The following is a 17,595-nucleotide window of genomic DNA, read 5'->3' as shown; positions in this document are numbered from 1 at the left end:
TGTTGGCAAAGTCAATTTCCTGTGGTTGTAGGACTCACGACACCAGCTTTATACTGGCCTTGGCTGGAGGCCACCCTCAGACCCTAGGGGCAGCCACAGTTCCCTTCACGTGGCCCCTTTCGTAGCTCACAACAGAACGGTTTGCTCTTGGAGGCCTCCGGTAAAATCTCTCACTCCAACCTGCTACTATAAATTCTATAAAATTCCGTAAACATGGTCTTGACATTCCATCATCTTCTCCATGGTCAATGAGTTAGAAACAAGTCACGTATGCTGCCCAGACTCAGGGTGAGGGGATCCTACAAAGTGGTGGACACCATGAAATGGGAATTATTGGGGGGGGGGCACCCTAAAGCGTGTCCACCACAGTTTTCTCTGACACAACAGGACAGAAAGGAAGATCAGTGATGCTCCTTCAACTCCCTGAAACTCAGGTGCCACATCTGTGAAACACAAGGTTGTCCTGAGCATTCTGCCATGTAAGGTCCGCGAAACGACCCCACACGCCACGGCATTCCCTGGGGGTGGGGGTGGGGGGTGAAAATGCGTATTTACAATAATAATAAAAAAAAAAACAAGTAAAGCTACTAATCTGCATTAAGCTTATACCACATGCTGGGCTCAGTGCTTACTCCCTTTTCGGTCTTACCCAATTTAATCTCAGAATGACTCCGCAGTAGAGGTTCTGTGATTATCTTTTTCTAAAAATGAGGAAACTGAGGCTTAGGGAGGCCTGATGAGTTGTCTCAGATGGCCTGGCTAACAACTGGAAAATTCACAAATCCCTAACTTTGAAGCCTTGTTGTGAACCAGTTAGCATCTCCGCACTACCCTTAACCCTGCGAGCTTTGCATTCTTCCTCTGTGGGTTGCTGTTCCGTATTTTTCAGGGCAGCCATGGAGGGACTGTGCTCAGAAACCTCACAAGGACAACTCTTTTATTCCTCCTTAATGCTGGAAAGCCAGATGAACCTGTAGGTCCACCAACCAGAGCACAGGGGAACAAAGAACCATTGCTGTGTGAGCTTTGGGACTTCACTGTCCCTCTCTGATTCATTTTCTAAAGCTGCCAATGAGTCTCCCTGAGGTCCTAACATCTCTGGTTGTGGTGGATGGGGGTTCCTGGAGAAAAAGACTCTGCAATCTTTTAGCCTGCCACCATCACACAGATGAGTGAAACCATGTCGAATCGTTCAGCCCAGGCAAGCCATCGGCTGACCCACGGCGTGGATTTCAACACGCGCTGGCCTGGCTCATGGAATGGTGAGAAAGAATAGCGGTTTGTTGTTTTAAGCCGCTTTGTGTGGGAGAGCTTGTCACACAGCAACAAATAGAGATAAAGGTTCACATGCGGGAGTTTTATCCGGGATAACTTGGGATCAGTATCTGTAAGGGAGGGGAGTGGGTCTGAGCAAAGGGAAAAATTATACTGCAATGCAGCTGCCACTGACGCCTTACCCCATCCAACGGGGAGCACTCTAACCGTGGTGGCGTCTCGGAGCTGTCCCACACTGTACCACTTCGCTAGGGCTGCTGTACCAAAGTACCACGGACCAGGGGGCTGCACAGAAATGCATCTTCCCACAGTTCTGGGGGCTGGAAGTACAAGATCAAGATGTCAGCCAGGCTGGTTCCTCCTGAGGTTGTGAGGGAGAATCTGTCCCTTGCTTGTCTCCTAGGTTCTGATGGTTCACTGGCAATCTCTGGCGTTCCCTGGCTTGTAGATGTGTCGTCCCAGTTTCTGCCTTTATCGTCACATGGCGTTCTCCCTGTGCATCTGTGTCCAGGGAGACCTTTCATAAGGACACCAGTCATATCGGATTGGGGCCCCGCCCTACTCCGGCATGACTCCACCTTAACTAGTTATATCTACAGTGACCCTATGTCCAAATTAAAGTCACATTCTGAGGTACTGGCAGTTAGGATTTGAACATCTCTTTTTTGGATGGGGCGTGGGGGACACGATCAAACCTGTAACATGCATCTAGGCACAGGGGCCAGGCCTTGGTGTCCCCACATAAAACAGTCGTTAGATGTGGCTACCCTGAGCGAGGGAGTCTAACTGTGGGCAAAGCAGGTCCCCAAAGCCTAGGCAAGTGCTGGCACAGGGGCTCAGTTGTGAGCCCCCAGAAGACAATGCCCCCGTCAACTACAATGGAGCCACTACAGCGACCACAGCAGTGTGTTCATCACGGCATGCACTACGTCTACCCCCGTGGATCTAATGTAGTTCTGGTCACAACAAGGGCTTCTAGAGGCGATTGGGGTGTAAGACTCTGGGTGAGTCACCTTGAGGGCACAATCTCAAGCTGCACGGTCAGCTTCGGGGTTGAAACCGTGCCCCAGGAGATGGGTCAGGAGCACCTAAGGAGGTTAGAGACCAACAGCTAGAAAACGTGGACCTCATCACACATCGTCTAGACCACCTGCTATCACTTCCCTTTTCTGTGGAGTACTTTGGAGATACCAAAGCTTTCATGTGCTTCCTTCCTCTCACCATGCTGGTGGCCACTGGCTCAATCTTTGGCCATATGGCACACACTTGGGGCAGGGATCAGGGTTTCCTGGCCCCGAACCCTGAGCATTTCAACCACTCACATCCCCAGTCCAACCCAGAGCCCAGCTGGAGCTCCTTCTCTGGTTGCAAGATTGTGGCCTAGAAAGCCTACCCAAAGATGTGCTTCTCCTCAGCTTTGCTAGGTTCTCACCGAAGGCCGGAAGTCTTGCATGGATGGACAGACGGATGGACAGATGGATAGATAGATGGCTGAATGGACAAACAGGTGGATGGATAAACAGATGGGTGTACAAACGGGTGGCTGAATGGATAGAAGGAAGGAAGGAAAGGCAGAAAGATGACTTCATGGACGGACGGATGGATGGATGGATGGATGGATGGATGGATGGAGTCAGACTGGGACCAGAGGACCCACGCGGCCAACACACAGAACTGTGAGAAATAAGTGTTTGCTGTTTCAAGCTACAAAGTTTTTAGGATATTTGTTACAAGCAACAACTAACGTGAAGTCATGTGACTCACTCAAAGTCACATACGGAGCTGAAGGCAGGGAGTCTGTCTCCTTGCCCACTACGCTCCGTGTATAGCTCATGCAAGGCTGTTCAAAATCCTCTTTCAATCTGTGGTCCCCCACTGACCACCCAACCTGGGGGCACTGCCATCCTGTCAGGATGACATTAAAAGTATTCAGTATATACATGGTGAAATAGAGCAAGACCCCGGAGGTCCCCTGGTGTCCCTGGAGTGAACCCCTTAGTGCTTGCGTCATGGGAAAGTCTGAGGATCTTTAGGATAGCAGTTACCAACCGTTATGGAAATAGTTCAATATTTAAACCACCAGTTCAAGCATACAGGTATGTACCAGCAGATCAGCCCTGATTGTAACAATATTTAACCTCCCGCTTCATTGTTCTGAAGAAACAATGAAGGTTTGTTCCCTCTGAAAACAGATACCCGTGATTTCCAGATTTCCCTTAACACAGCCCACCCCACACAGTTCACAGGTCCTTGCTCGAACACCACACAAAAACAAGAATATTCTCCGATAATTTATTCAGAATTTTCATATAAACAGGTAATTATCCCATATTTTACATGCAGAGCAATTTCAATATTCAAAGAAAAAGGCATATTCTGTACATGGCGCTACTTGGCTCTTGTAGGAAAACATTGAAAAAATAATAATTGAGCTTTTGGTGGGTTTTGTGTTTCTGAGTTGTTTTCCCCATAAGCTGAGGCACATTTGATCCTGTGCAGCTGACAGCGGATGGAAAGTGTCTGCGGCTGACATGCAGGGCCAGGACCCCCCGAGGCACAAAAAGTAGAGAGACTAAACAAGCCATTCCTGAATGTGTGCATAGACACACACTTGTCTTGGACATTGTTCCTTCCTTCTCAAAGGGGACAAAGAGCCTCAGATTCGTGATCTGGTTTTTAACAAGGACTTTTAGGGTCCACACCCGAATAAGAATTTGGCTGGAGGTTGGTTCTGGACCCTGACTGGTATGAGGTGACAGTGAGCTCACAAAGTCAACGTTTCCCTCTGCTTCTGGGGGACCCCTCAGGAAACATTCACCTTCAGCTGTAGCCCCTGAAAGTCCATGACATTCTTTCATGTGTTTGAAAGAACAAATCAGCATTTGTTCTTTCCATTTCAACCTCACCTCTGGTGTAAATCAATAGTCTAAACAACCTTCTGGAAGGTCTTCTGAAGGGACACCATTCTATGTGCACCATTTATACACAATCAGCGTTTCCCTGTTCCCCCCATCGAACAAAACCGTAATTTCTGAAGAGCCCGAGGTGTCAAGGGCTCACCAAGTGGCATCCAGAAGACATTTAACCCCAAATTTCCACCCACCATGAAGTAGAAAAATGATTGTCACTGGAACTACAGCACATCCACGAACTACTCAGATGGCTGGCATGGGCCATGCTCTGATAGCATTCCTGCCCACTGCCCACTGTTATGACAGCTACGAATTAACACCTCCCAACTCAACCAGCACATTTTATGGCAGATTGTCTGCTCTGGTGGGAGATAGTGGAAGATTTGTCCATCAATTGGCAGCAGTCTCCAATGATCACAGGATTGTATGTGCAGACCCTTGCATCAATTCCCACATTTTCTCTGTTGTGCTCAATATCTCTCCACGAGAACCAGCAGCATTCCTCCCTACTAGCTTGACATTACAGGAAAGCACCAAGGACAGCTCCCAGAATACAAACGTTTCCAGACGTGTGCTTGACATCACTGGTCCCGGGAGAAAGTAATGTGCTTGCTATTCTCCTCCCGGAAGAAGAAACTACTCTGTCGATTATGCCACATTAATGAAAAGGATTTTAATAATAATGAGACATCTTTAAAAACAAACAACAGAAAGTATCCATCTAAGCTGGCTTTGTTGCTCTTTTTAGAGCCCGTCACTACAACACTGTCAGGTCAATCATGACTTTCTAGGACCAAAGTTGTTGTTAGACACAACATTGTGTGATGAAAAAGGTTTATGACCCAATGGCTGCTTTCTCTTCTCACTGCAGTGGCAGAGACAAACTAAAAGAAATAGGTGATATCCCATTTGTGCAGGTGAGCCCAGCATTCTCACACAGGGGTCCAAGGTTCTGTGGCTAAAAAATATACTCAGCATGCTGGTAGATTTGGGATTGGAATTTCTCTACAGTCCCCTTTTCCACTCGGAGGATAGAGACGCTGCATTGGGTATTTGTGTGTGAGGTGCCCACAGTGCAATTTGTTCCACTTCCCCAAAGCATCTGAGCTTAAAAGGAGTAGGAAGAAGCCATGGAGAGTCCAGGGCACCTCGGTGCTCACTGCAGGGGGATGCAGTAGGGCAGCGGGGATGCTAGCTTTGCACCAAAACCTACCTTCGCCCCAGCAGGAGACGGAGTATTCTCTCCTCACCAAAGGAAGCTAGCTCAGGCCTGGGCACCCCACACATCAGATACGTCATGATGACCTGAAATTTCAGTTCATGTTTGGAAGCATGGTGCCAATGGATGCAGGATCAAAAAAAGTGGGGGTGGGGAAGATTGAACTCAGAGAAGACTATTATCAGCCAGAAAAAGGATCTATGCTCACACGAAAGCCACACTTTATCCCAACTCCCTCCCTCAAAATTCTTACTGGTCCCTGGCATTTGGAATCAGCTGATACAGATTTTCCCTGATTCAGATTGGATCCAGGCAGAATTCTGAAGTCTCAAAGATGTCCATTATCGAACCACATCTTAATGATACACTGAGGTAGACTGTGCTGGAAAAAAAAAAAAAATCATTACCCCACATTCACCTGTTTATTTCTCGTTGATAAAAATTTACATGCACTCCATTTTTTACGAAAGTGATTTTTACAGTGATTTTTATATATTAAAATAAATAATTTCCCCCTAATATAAGAAAACCTTTCTGAATTAGAAAAATGTGAAAATTGTTGCTAGTGTCATATACGGCCACTACAAATTTACTATGAAAAGAACAAAATACCTAGATCTATGTATTTTTAATTTACGTACAGACCCTCTTATATGTACAAAATAAATTTGGCGAAAATAATTTCTGTTCTCTTGTTCCTTATACCCAACCAATCATTGAGGCTCCCCAGAAATATTTCATGTGCTGTGATTTCTCAAATCATATAAATAAGATAGTAATAGGCAATTGGGATTTGTGTCTACCTGTGTTCTTAACCAAGAATTGAGAAGGTTCAGAGGTCGCCATTGTCTCTATCCTGTTCTTAAGCCCACAACTTTTAAGAGAAGGGGAGAAGGAAGCAATCGAAAACTCATGAGCAAATGCTCTCAGGGATAACCCGTGGGTGACGATTTTGATGAACCAAAGTAATGAGTTCACCATGTTCTTTATTTGAGCAGCTGTGATTCTTTCCCCAAAGGGAAGAAACTGAATTCACGCCCACTCGGAACTTCTTGGTGGCGCGACGATCCTTAGCGGTTTCTCCTCCAGACTCTACTCTCTTGGGGACTGCGACATCATAAGCACCTGAGAGTTCTGCTCAGGCCCCACACCTGGCCCAGCTGAGGTCACTGGGTGCAGAGCAGCTTCTGGGAGGTCAACTCTGAGGACAGCTGGATGCCCTGAGGGTGGAGGCGACCGACAGGTGCATCTCGCTTCATATTGCTTAGTGTTCTCAAAGTCCATCTGGGCTGTCGCACTTTGGGATTTGATTTTGTTGTTTGCACAGTAATCATAGGATGTGCACACCCAGTTGAGGAAGCGTGCGAGGTACACACAAGGAACCAAAAGATCCAAGAGCCACAAGTGTGTCTGAAGGCAGGACTCAGCTCCAGGCGCCTACCAGCTTACCCAAGCAGAAAACGAGCCATCCACCAAACCCAATCACCCACACCCATGGCCTCACGATGTCCAAAAGGGTTAGCAGCTAATGTGGCTTTATTCCCAGAAAAATGGATGCCTTTAAGACCAAACAAATCAGCCACTGGTGCCTCACTCCCCCTCTGCACACAGGCAGATCAACCAAGCAACCCACAAGCCTTCCCCTCCCCGCCCACCCCCCCCCCCCCCGGGAAACAGTTAATAACTTATAAGGCTGATGCTGGAGATTTTTTTTAAAAATTAAATATGTTACAAATATATTCTCAAAACTCTTAATCACCTTAGTTCTTTTTTTTTTTTTTTCTTTTTCTTTTTTTATGTCCTAGCTTTGTTTGGTCTTGAAAAGATCCACTATCACTCCAAACTACTCCCTTGGCTCCCGGAAAACATTTTTCACCAAAGTTAAGGGAGAAAAGACTCCTGAGACTAGGCTTGGGGCAGAAAAATCTGTGGAGGGCACAGTCTCCCAGTAAATAAGAAGGAAGGAGATGGGAGGGATCAGGAGCTCGAGAAGAGCAGACCCCCCAAAGCGTCAACGCGGCATGAATACTCTGTGCGCGTGCGCACACACACACACATACGCACACCAGCCATATCTAGCCTGGACACACACACACACACGCACGCACGTGGACACACGTGAACCACACACCGGGACTGCAGATTCTTATCAAAAGTATAAAAGCAGTAGCTATTGGTCAATTTGAGGAACTGATTTTGTGAAGAAGAAGAAGAAGAAAAAAAAAAAATCCTTCAGCCTGGATGAGAAGACTCTTCCCGAAGCCCACTCCGTAAAGTCTGAGATTCTACTGGAACAGGGTGGGTTTTTTTTTTTCTTTCTTTCTTTCAAACTTTTGTTCCACAAACAAGTTTTATGCTTTATACTGTAGCTCAGACACCAGAAAAAAAAAAAAGAAGAAGAAGAAGATTTTTAAAAACAAGTCCTTGCTTTCAATCTACTTGAAAAAATAGTAACATTCTGGCTTAAAACCGCAGTTGCCTGTAGGGACAGCAGCCGAGGAAACCCCTTCTCCTCTAGGGTCACAGTTAAATTCTCTGACAGCTAGTCAACTTGGCAATCAAACAAATGTGTTTTAAGTCATCAATGAACAGCAATGGATAGCAATGATCTCTGAGCTCCGTGTGATGCTGTGGCAGATTCATGGGAGAATCCTGAGTTTTCTGGAGGCCTTCAAACCAGAGGAAAGTGAACCAGAGGGGTTTGGAGAACCCCTCCCCCAAAACAGGCGCCGTTAGGAAGGATTCGACCTCGGCAGGGTCAGAATCCGTCCGTTTTTCTTGCCCCCGTTCATGTGGGTGTAGGGGATGTGGTCCTCGTAGTTCCGCTTGAGGCCCAGCGAGGACACTCCATCCCGGCCCCCGGCCTCTTCCCTCTGTGAGTGTGAGGCCCGATCCAGGGGGACACTCTCCATGTCCTCAAACTCCATTTCCAACTCCTCACTCTCAGGCGCCTTGTTCTCCTCGCTGTGGAAGAAGGAAACTTCCGGAAAGCTGGGGTGCAGGTCGTCCTTGAGCAGGTCAACGATCTCCAGGAAGGTGGGCCGCATCTTGGGATTGAACTGCCAGCACATGTGCATCAGGTCGGTGCTGCAGGACAGAGGGACGCGTCAGGAAGGAGTCCGGGGGATCCAGCCATGCAATCCCCACTCCCCCCCTTGTCCCGGCGGGCCGCCCCCACAGGTGACAAGTACCAGCACCAGACGGTGGCCACCAGCGCAGGCAACAGTCAAGACAGAAACAGCATTTCTACCGATGCTAAAAAAAATGGTTTTGGAAAGACAGCCAAAGGGGCTGCCTCATTCCCAGGGCAGATCCAGAAGGGCCCCTTCTGACACAGCCACACGTTGAACAAGGTTTATAAATTTTATACGTTCCTGGTTTTTGTAAACTTTAATTTCTACTGGGGCTGCTTGAAAGGCTTCCCTGTGCCAGTAGGCAATCTTTCTAGGGCCAGAGATCCCTCAGGATCTAGATGCTTGAGGCCTGATGGGGCATCAGGAGGACCAGCCGTAAGCAGCCATCCTGCAGGCCCAGCACTCACGCGCTCCAGGGCGGTAGCAGGGGGGGTTACAACCTGACTCAGCCAAGGGCAGGTGCCGAGGGCCTGGGATTTCCATTTTACCTCTTCCTCGCCCCGCTGTAATTTCTAAGGCAGGGGTTGGCAAATTTCCACCCGCGGACTAAATGTGGCCCCCTGAAGTGTTTTTGTAAATAAAGTTTTATTGGCACACAGCCACACCTGTTCATTTACGTACTGTTGATGGCTGCCTTCAGTCTATACGCAGAGCTGAGTAGCTGCCACAGAGGGCCACACAGCCCACAAAGCTGAAAATATTTACAATATGGCCCTTTGTAGAGAGTCTGTGGACCTCTACTCTAGGGCCTACTCGATTTCCCTGGTCCTGGAACTACAGCCAGCTGCTTACTGGCATGACTTAGTGAAGGACTTTCATGAAGCAACGTCTAGAAATACTTTGCTCAGAGTTTCTGAACAACTCTGCTTCGTACTCTTTTTCCTATGAGGTCCCTTGCAACTGGGTTTTCTAAATTAACGTCATTTTCTTCGGGGGATGAAGTGTCAAAATAGCCTTTCCCCCTTCAGGAGGGAAAACTTTTTCCAAAGAAACACTAATAAAGGACTTTATATTTAATAAATGTTCATTGTCGAAATAAAACACCAAAACATAGAGAAAATACAGCTTGCATACAACTTCCCTTCAGATCTAACCTCATTTTTCTATCTGAAGACATTTGGAAGCATAATATATACTTTTTACCCTTGATATTTAACGTAGGCTTATTCACCAAGTTATAAAATATTTTCATAAAATACGTTGAAATATTTTCAACGTATTTTATTTTGGAAAAAATAATATTTTGCAAATTTCGTTTGAGATTTCAATGGCTACATCATCTTAATTTATAAATTTACTTGGCAATTCTCACATTGTTGGGTATTTAGATCATGTCAATTTTTTTTTTTGAGACTTTAAAAAAACATTGCTTTGAGTAGCTGTTAACAACAGGGGGTAAGAATGATTATCACCAAACTGTTGTCAGCCCTGAGTATTAAAACTCTCTTTTCTTAGGGGCACCCGGGTGCCTCAGTTGGTTAAGCATCCGACTTCGGCTCGGGTCATGATCTTGCAGTTTGTGAGTTTGAGCCCCACCCTGGGCTCTCTGCTGTCAGCATAGAGCCTGCTTCGGATCCTCTGTCCCCTTCTCTCTCTGCCCTCCCCCCACTGGTTCTCTCTCTCAAAATAAATAAATTAACTTAAAAAAAAAAAAAACCTCTTTCTTTCCTCCTTTCTTCCTTCCTTTTTTTGCTAACTTAGGAAGACGGTATTTCATTTTACTTTATGTTTCTTGGACTCTAAGTGAGGAAGGACAAGTTTGCAAGTGTTTAAATGGCTTGTGCATGTGTGTTGTCCATTTGGTCCCCTAACAAACATTTACTATTTCTTTTCAGTAAAAAAAATGTAAAACAAAAACTGGGGAGTATTGGGGAGATACATAACACATATCCCTGGAACCCAAAATAATTTTAATGTTTATGCTTAGGATTTGTTTTTTTTCCCCATTCTATAGAGGTGTAATTGACAGGCAATATTGTATTCATCTCCTGACAACCCGGTAAGTATATAAATAGACAGTTCAACATAAATACGCCACCCCAGCCACCCAGTTTCCTTCTCCCGTGGTAACCACTGAGGTGGGGTTTCTTGTAGAACCTTCCACACACATGATAGGCAAGAAAGCATACCTGTGAAGGTGTGACATTCAAACACGAGCACATATGTAGATACAACGTGCAAAAAAGTGCCCGTGCCCAGACACAGTGTGCAAACACAACCACCTGTGTAGACATATGACAGCGAACCAAAGGGCACTAATGCCTTTTTAAGGAAGAGCCCGGACGCTGCACACTTACACTCTCTCCGGACAGTTGTCAGGTTGGTCCAAATATCCTCCGTCCATGACAAATTTCAACACCTGTTCATTAGACAGGCCTTGGTAAGGTTGTTCCGCCAAGCTGGTGATTTCCCAAAGGACCACACCAAAGGACCTGCCAATGACAGTTGAACGTAGTAACAAAGAAGCCATTAAAACACACACACACACACACACACACCCCTTCTTAGTCTACTAGAATGTGGTTGGCCAGTTCATTCAACAATTCATGCTGCATCCACAAACGTCTACATTAGTCTCAGTCGGAACACAGGTAGCTGTGCAAGCCTCCTCAGACATGACATCCCCTTCGTTTTCTTGATTACGAGGCTACGAGGAAGGCAGGCTCTAACGGGCCCCCCGCTTGCAGGAACACAGGGAACGACCCGGGATTCGGGCCCAGCGTTCTGTCTGCCGATCCGTGCGTGCACGACTCACCACATGTCAGAAGAAGTGGTGAAGACCCCGTCCTTCAGGGATTCCGGTGCCATCCACCGCACGGGGAGCAGACCCTTGCCTCCTTTCCGGTAGTAATCCGTTTCATAGATGTCTCTGGTCATTCCGAAGTCTGACAACAAATGGTTCAACATCGTCTTAACTTTCAGCCTGCAGCCCAGGCGTCTCCACCCTCAGAGCCCCACGCCTCGAAGAGCCCGCAGATGGGCTCACCTGTCCCAGGTGTGGGCTCACCTGCGTGGCGGCCAAATCCACCGCGAATGGATTCTGAGGGTACTTATGGGGATGTGGAGGGAAAGGATGGGCCGCCACGTAAAGGGAAGGAAACGGAAGCACCAAGTGGTAAGGAAGCAATGTTCCGGCCCGCAGCCTGGGAATCCTGTTTCTAGCAGCACTTCCTTCCCACCCACGACCTTGCAGGCTTCCCAAACCGAAGCTTTGAGTCTCTGCAGCCAACCTTCTATTCTCCACTAGATGTGGCTCCACCGCCAACCAGTGCCCAGCTCAGAACCCAGGGTCGGGTCCTCTTTTGACCCACCCCCTTTCCTTACACCCACATCTAAGACACATCTAAGTCCGGCCCACTCTCCTCCCACATTCCCCTCTAGTCAAGCCATTCTTCTCCATCACTCCGGCCCCACCCAGGCCCACGGCCACCTCTCCCCTGCAGGACCTTCCCTCCACCTGGACCCTGGCAGCTCACTGCCCAAGAAAAGCTACATAAGGAGGATCACGCTGTTCCCTGCTTTCCGTGGCTAATGGGGGATGAGGTCTTTCGGGACCATAAGCAGAATGACATCACTTCCGGCTTCCCTTGCTGATGTAAGATAACGTCTTTGGGGATCGTAAGTAGACTCGTGTTACTTCTTGCCTTCTAGCCTCCCTCCCCGGGTCTGGCTCCTGCCCCTCTCCCTCACCTCACATCTCACGCTGCTCTACTCCCCTCTACGTTCCTTTTATTCCTATCACATCAGCCATCCTTCCGGCCTCCTGGCCTCACATTTGCCATAACTCCCCCTGGCGTGCTGTCACTCAGGTCAATTCATCCTGCAAGTTTTGGCTGAAACGCTGCCTCCCTACAGAGAGAGGCCTCTCCTCGCTATCATTAATATGATAAAATCATATTTATTTTATCATCAAATAAAGAAAGCTCTTTATTTCTTTAGGCTTCATTATCTTGTTTATAAAAGCATTCTCTTACGGTTCCTACTGGTGCGGGTAAAGACTGCATGCCGAGGGCAGAAAACTCGTGGTGACTTATCCACCATCACACCTCTCGGCTCCTGGTGCGGTGGCTTCCACCAACAGGGAACACGAATATTATCCAGAGCCGTAAATGAGCAAGTTCACGAGCAAATGCGGTTCCATTACAGTTTGAGGTTCAAGCCCGCCCTCTTTGCGCTATTGGAAAAGACTGTTCAGTCTAGACAACTCCTTCCAAAAATCAAACTGGGCCTGGGCCCCGTGTCTCAAAGCAGAAAGCCGGACGCACCTCCAATTTTGACGGTGAAGTCGTGGGCCACCATGCAATTTCGAGCTGCGAGATCCCGGTGCACAAACTTCTTGGCATTCAGGTACGCCATCCCGTCGGCGATCTCCGCCGCCATCTGAATCATCTCTTGCAGAGTAGGGGGAGGGCGGCCAGGGTTATTCTGAGAATCGAAACATGGGGTCGTGTGCTCAGCAACGTGGGCTCCTGCGGCCGGGAGCGGGTGCCCTGCCGGGTCCCCAGAGGCAGCTCACCTCAGCCTCCGGCCGCAGGGAGCGGAGGTAGCTCTTCAGGTCTCCGTGAACCATCAGCTCCATCACCACCAGCGTCGGCTGGCCTTTGGACACCACCCCCAGGAGGCGGACCTGTGGAGCAGGTGCAGCACGTGGTAGGGTGAGGGTCTGGGGGAAGGTGTCCACTCGTCAAGGTGGCGCACAGCACCCTGTGTGGTGAGCCCTGGTCTGTCTGGCTCAAATGCCAGGGTCGATGCCTTGCTGGGACAGGGGAGTCGGAGGAAGGAGGGAGAATTCGGGACTCAGGGTCTGGTGGGTGGGGGAGCAGACAGACATGCCTACAGAGAGCAACATCCGACACAGACACTTGGATATCTCCTTGGTGTCTCTGAACACATAAGGCACGTTCCCATCTCGAAGCCTTTGCACCTGCTGTTCCCTCTGCCTGGCTCTCTGTGCCCTAACAGGTCCACATGGCTCAGTCCCTCCATCCTTAAGTCTTGGCGCAAATACACCTTTTCCCAGTCCTGAATTCCCAGTCCCCTGACTCTGCTTCTCTTGTTCCATTCTGCCATAGCATCAGCCCCCAATGTCTTCCCTAAGGAACTCAGCGGTTTTAGGGTCTGCCTCCGCGGCTGTACAGGAAGCTCCATCAGGGCGGGAATCCGATGCATCAAAGAGACGAGAAATGAGGCTTAGCACACAGCCGATCCCCTTAGCACTAGGCTCCAGGAGAAGGTAAGTGGGAAAGGGTAAGCAGGGATGGGGTGAACACTCATGTGTTTAAGGGTTATAAAGGAACCAGGAAGAGGGAAGAGACAACATTCTGGAAAGCAACGGGACGAGTCTGGCTCCAGGCAAGGTGGGAGAGGATGAGATTAGAGGAGGGACAAGGAGGGGGGCCCTCCCCCACACCTTGAGGGTACTGCAGAGTGGGGGACAGGCAGGGTCCACACCTAGGGTCCTCCCACCCCGTGCAGGAGGAGGAGGAGGGACAGGGGAGCTGGAACAGGGGAGCTGGCACCAGAGGAAGCCTCTGTCTGCTCTGGGGGCAAACGCAGGACTCACCACGTGATGACAGGTGAAGCCCTTCATGACTGAGGCCTCGTTGAGAAACTCGATCCTCTCTCGCAGACTGGCGGACTCGTTGACCGTCTTCACCGCCACGCGGGTCTCCGCCTCGCCCTTGACGATGTCTCTGGCATTGCCCTCGTACACCATGCCGAAGGAGCCCTGCCCCAGCTCGCGCAGGAGAGTGATCTTCTCCCGAGGCACCTCCCACTCGTCCGGCACATACACAGAGCAGGGAAACACTACTCCTCACTTATCTACACAGCATCCTTGACAGACCCCTGGGGGCCCCCCAGCCAACCACCCACCTGAGCACCCCTGGCAAACGTTCGTTAAGTGATTTCTGCGGTCCAGAACCTGTGCCAGGCCCCGGGCGTAGAGCCAAGAACAGGACAGGTGTGGGCCCCTGCCCTCACAGGGGGGGACAGCAGAGGCTTGGGAAGGAGCCACTGTCGGCCCAGGGTCCTGGCCAGTAAGTGCCACACCGAGCCTGCCTCCACATCCTTTCTGTCTGATCTCAGAGCCTCCTGGGTCGGAGGCTGTGGTCTCTGCAAAGGGCCAAGGGGATGGGGACAACTCCGCCTGCCAACCACTGGCATGTGAATGAACCCATCCAGGACCACCCAGCACCAGCTGATCCCCAGGCAGGCTGCAGCCATGTGAACGAGCCCGGATGAGATCAAAGGATTTGCCCAGCTGATCAGATCACAGGTGGCGGACCCACCAAAAACTGTGTGCTAATAAAGGGAGGTCGTCTTAAGTCACTAGAGCTGGGGTGGTTTGTTACACAACAAACAATTTGCAGATGAATGCACAAAGACCTCATAAGAAAAGCCGAAATGGTTCCTGCGTCCCCTGCACCCGTTACAGGCTGAATACACCCATTACTTCATTCCTGGAGGGAAGCAGGGCGGTAGGGTGGAGAGGCAGCCCTGAGGTTCAGCTTCCCCACCTCCGGTGTGCGGTAACAATGCCGTCACCCGCGTTCGTTCCCTCCCGCTCCCGTTCCCCCCACACAGTTCCACCTGGAATGACCACTACTTTCTCTGTCGTGATGCTTTGGCATCTAGGCCCTCGATGGCCCTAAAGGGGCTGCCCCTGCCCAGGGCGGCCAGTTCCTAGAGACAGTAAGTGACCTGCCAGTGAGTATACCTTCTGTATGCAAAACAACTAATCCAGAGCCCAAACCATAACCCCTCCCTCTGTGGGGCCCGCACCCTCTGGGCTCTATCCCCTTCCCCTGATCACCCAGGGCCAGGCCCTACACCCCAGAACCCACGGAAATCATTCAAACTAGCCAATCCTCAGTCTTCCCCCGCCTTGCCACGCCTCCCCAAGAAACCACAATAACGGTTCTTGTCCGCATTCCTTCCATGCTCCCTCTGCCTCCTGCCCGACCCCGGGGCTCCCCTGTGCGGTGCTGTCCCCCCTCTGTGCATGTCTTATCAGACCTGATTAAAACAAATCCTGGGGATCCTTAAAAGCATCACCCCTGTATCCCAAGGCAGTATCCTTGGGATCATCGACAGCGCTCATGCCTTGAAAGTCACTTTTTCGGGGCACCTGGGTGGCGCAGTCGGTTAAGCGTCCGACTTCAGCCAGGTCACGATCTCGCGGTCCGTGAGTTCGAGCCCCGCGTCGGGCTCTGGGCTGATGGCTCGGAGCCTGGAGCCTGTTTCAGATTCTATGTCTCCCTCTCTCTCTGCCCCTCCCCCGTTCATGCTCTGTCTCTCTCTGTCCCAAAAATAAAAAAAAAAAAAAAAAAAAAAAAAAAAAAAAATTAAAAAAAAAAAAGAAAGTCACTTTTTCTGCTTTTTGCTGCATGAAGCACTTTGGAAACTTGTCCTGCGGCAGATGCTTTCCCCTCTGATGGAACAAGCAAGCCTCATCTCTAGGGGCTGCCCGATGCCCTTTGGTACAATCAAGGGAAACACAGGTGTCGGTCCTACGCGACTACCAGCATCAGCATCACATCTGTGTTCAGGTGCCACCAACGGCGGATGTGTCCCTGCCACACATACAGCCTCCTGTTCACCCCATTTTATCCTTCATTCTTGTCTTCCCCACCCCCTGACCCCCAGTGTCTCACTCTGGCTTCCGACTCCCACCTGCCAGTTTGGACGGCAAGTCCGTACATGGCTCTCTGGCTCTGACCCTCGGCGCGGTCTCGGGCACAGGCCGCAGATGCCACAACCCCACAGCTGGGGCACCAGATTCTCAGCCTCCCAGCCCCGCTACATCAGCCCATCCAACAGGCGCCAGACAGCAGGTGTCCGGCTCCTCCCAGCATCGGGGTCTCCGCAGCCAGGGACAGGTCTCCAGTGAGCGAGAGGGCTCATCTCAGCCTCCCAGGGTATCAACCCCCGACTTCCACTGGACAGTAATGGGAAAGGGCACCGAAAGGCAGGATTCCGGCCACCCAGAGGTCAGGGGATGGTACTCACCATCACTGGCACTGAGGTACTCAGGGTTTGAAGAAGCATACAGCGGCCCCAGTGGCCCATCCGGCTGCCTGGAAGGGAAAAAGGAAGACATTCCAGCTTGGTATTCTCACGAGGCCCTGGGTCACTCGCAAGGGGGCTACGAGCTCCCCAGGGCAAACGCAACCCTTACCAGCAGCATCCGTGTAATAATCCTGGATACAGCCTGGGGTTATGAACGGAAGCCCATCAGATGGCTACTGAAGTGCATCAACATGGAACCATAAGCTGTAACTCATGGGTCCGTGGGACACCCAAGAGCCACTCACCCGTTGCTGTTCTCATCCCAGCTCACGAGAAACAAGTGTTACATTTTCAGGAAATTTGAGAGCAGGTTGTTAATACAGCCATCATTTAAAGTTACAGGGCACAGGTTTACAATGAAATAAAATGGTATCAAAAGCAAACTCACCATTTCCTCATTATCTTACTATCATTGGTGACCATCTGGAGCTTGAAATTGGCCACGGTAGGAATATTTACATGATAGAAACAGGAATGATACAAACCAAGACTTGATCTATTGTTCTGTTGTTTGCAGGCTTAAGAAAGTGATGGCAAAAATGTTACCAATGCAGATTAAGCTTCAAAGTCTGTCAGCACTGGGGCGCCTGGGTGGCTCAGTCGGTTGAGCATCCGACTTCAGCTCAGGTCATGACCTCTCTCGGTTCATGAGTTCAAGCCCCGTGTCGGGCTCTGTGCTGACAGCTCAGAGCCAGGAGACTGCTTCGGATTCTGTGTCTCCCTCTCTCTCTGCCCCTCCCCAGCTCACTCTCTCTCTGTCTCTCTCAAAAATAAATGAACATTTAAAAATTAAAATTAAAAAAAAAAGTCTGTCATCTCCGTAGCCATGATATTGCAAACAGAAAAAAAAAAAAAAAAACTTAAGAAAATGTTCCTCTGCATTTATGAATTATTACCTGATTGACTGAAGTCACTTGTTCATTGATGAACCCATACACCTTATCTCATTTTTACCTTACTCTTTAATGAAAACAAGATATCAACC

General features: G+C 49.5%; 1 protein-coding gene across 4 annotated transcripts in view; it reads right to left on the bottom strand.

Moving 5' to 3' along the window:
• Positions 1–7,952: 7,952 nt before the first annotated feature.
• INSR (insulin receptor) overlaps positions 7,953–17,595 on the bottom strand; it is a 114,919-nt gene continuing 105,276 nt past the window's right edge. For all 4 annotated transcript variants that reach the window (XM_042928284.1, XM_042928281.1, XM_042928282.1 and 1 more), the window contains 7 exons: positions 16,551–16,618; positions 14,104–14,348; positions 13,057–13,167; positions 12,806–12,965; positions 11,296–11,425; positions 10,838–10,972; positions 7,953–8,493 (listed from right to left, as the gene is read on the bottom strand). In XM_042928284.1, the coding sequence (XP_042784218.1) occupies positions 8,139–8,493; positions 10,838–10,972; positions 11,296–11,425; positions 12,806–12,965; positions 13,057–13,167; positions 14,104–14,348; positions 16,551–16,618 (1,204 nt within the window). In that variant the 3' untranslated portion in view covers positions 7,953–8,138. The remainder of the gene's footprint in view (positions 8,494–10,837; positions 10,973–11,295; positions 11,426–12,805; positions 12,966–13,056; positions 13,168–14,103; positions 14,349–16,550; positions 16,619–17,595) is intronic.

The sequence above is a fragment of the Panthera leo genome, chromosome A2 (genome assembly GCF_018350215.1).
Source record: "Panthera leo isolate Ple1 chromosome A2, P.leo_Ple1_pat1.1, whole genome shotgun sequence".
In the NCBI taxonomy this organism is placed as follows: domain Eukaryota; kingdom Metazoa; phylum Chordata; class Mammalia; order Carnivora; family Felidae; genus Panthera; species Panthera leo.
Note: the sequence above shows the minus strand (reverse complement) of the source record. Positions and strands in the feature narration are given on the sequence as shown.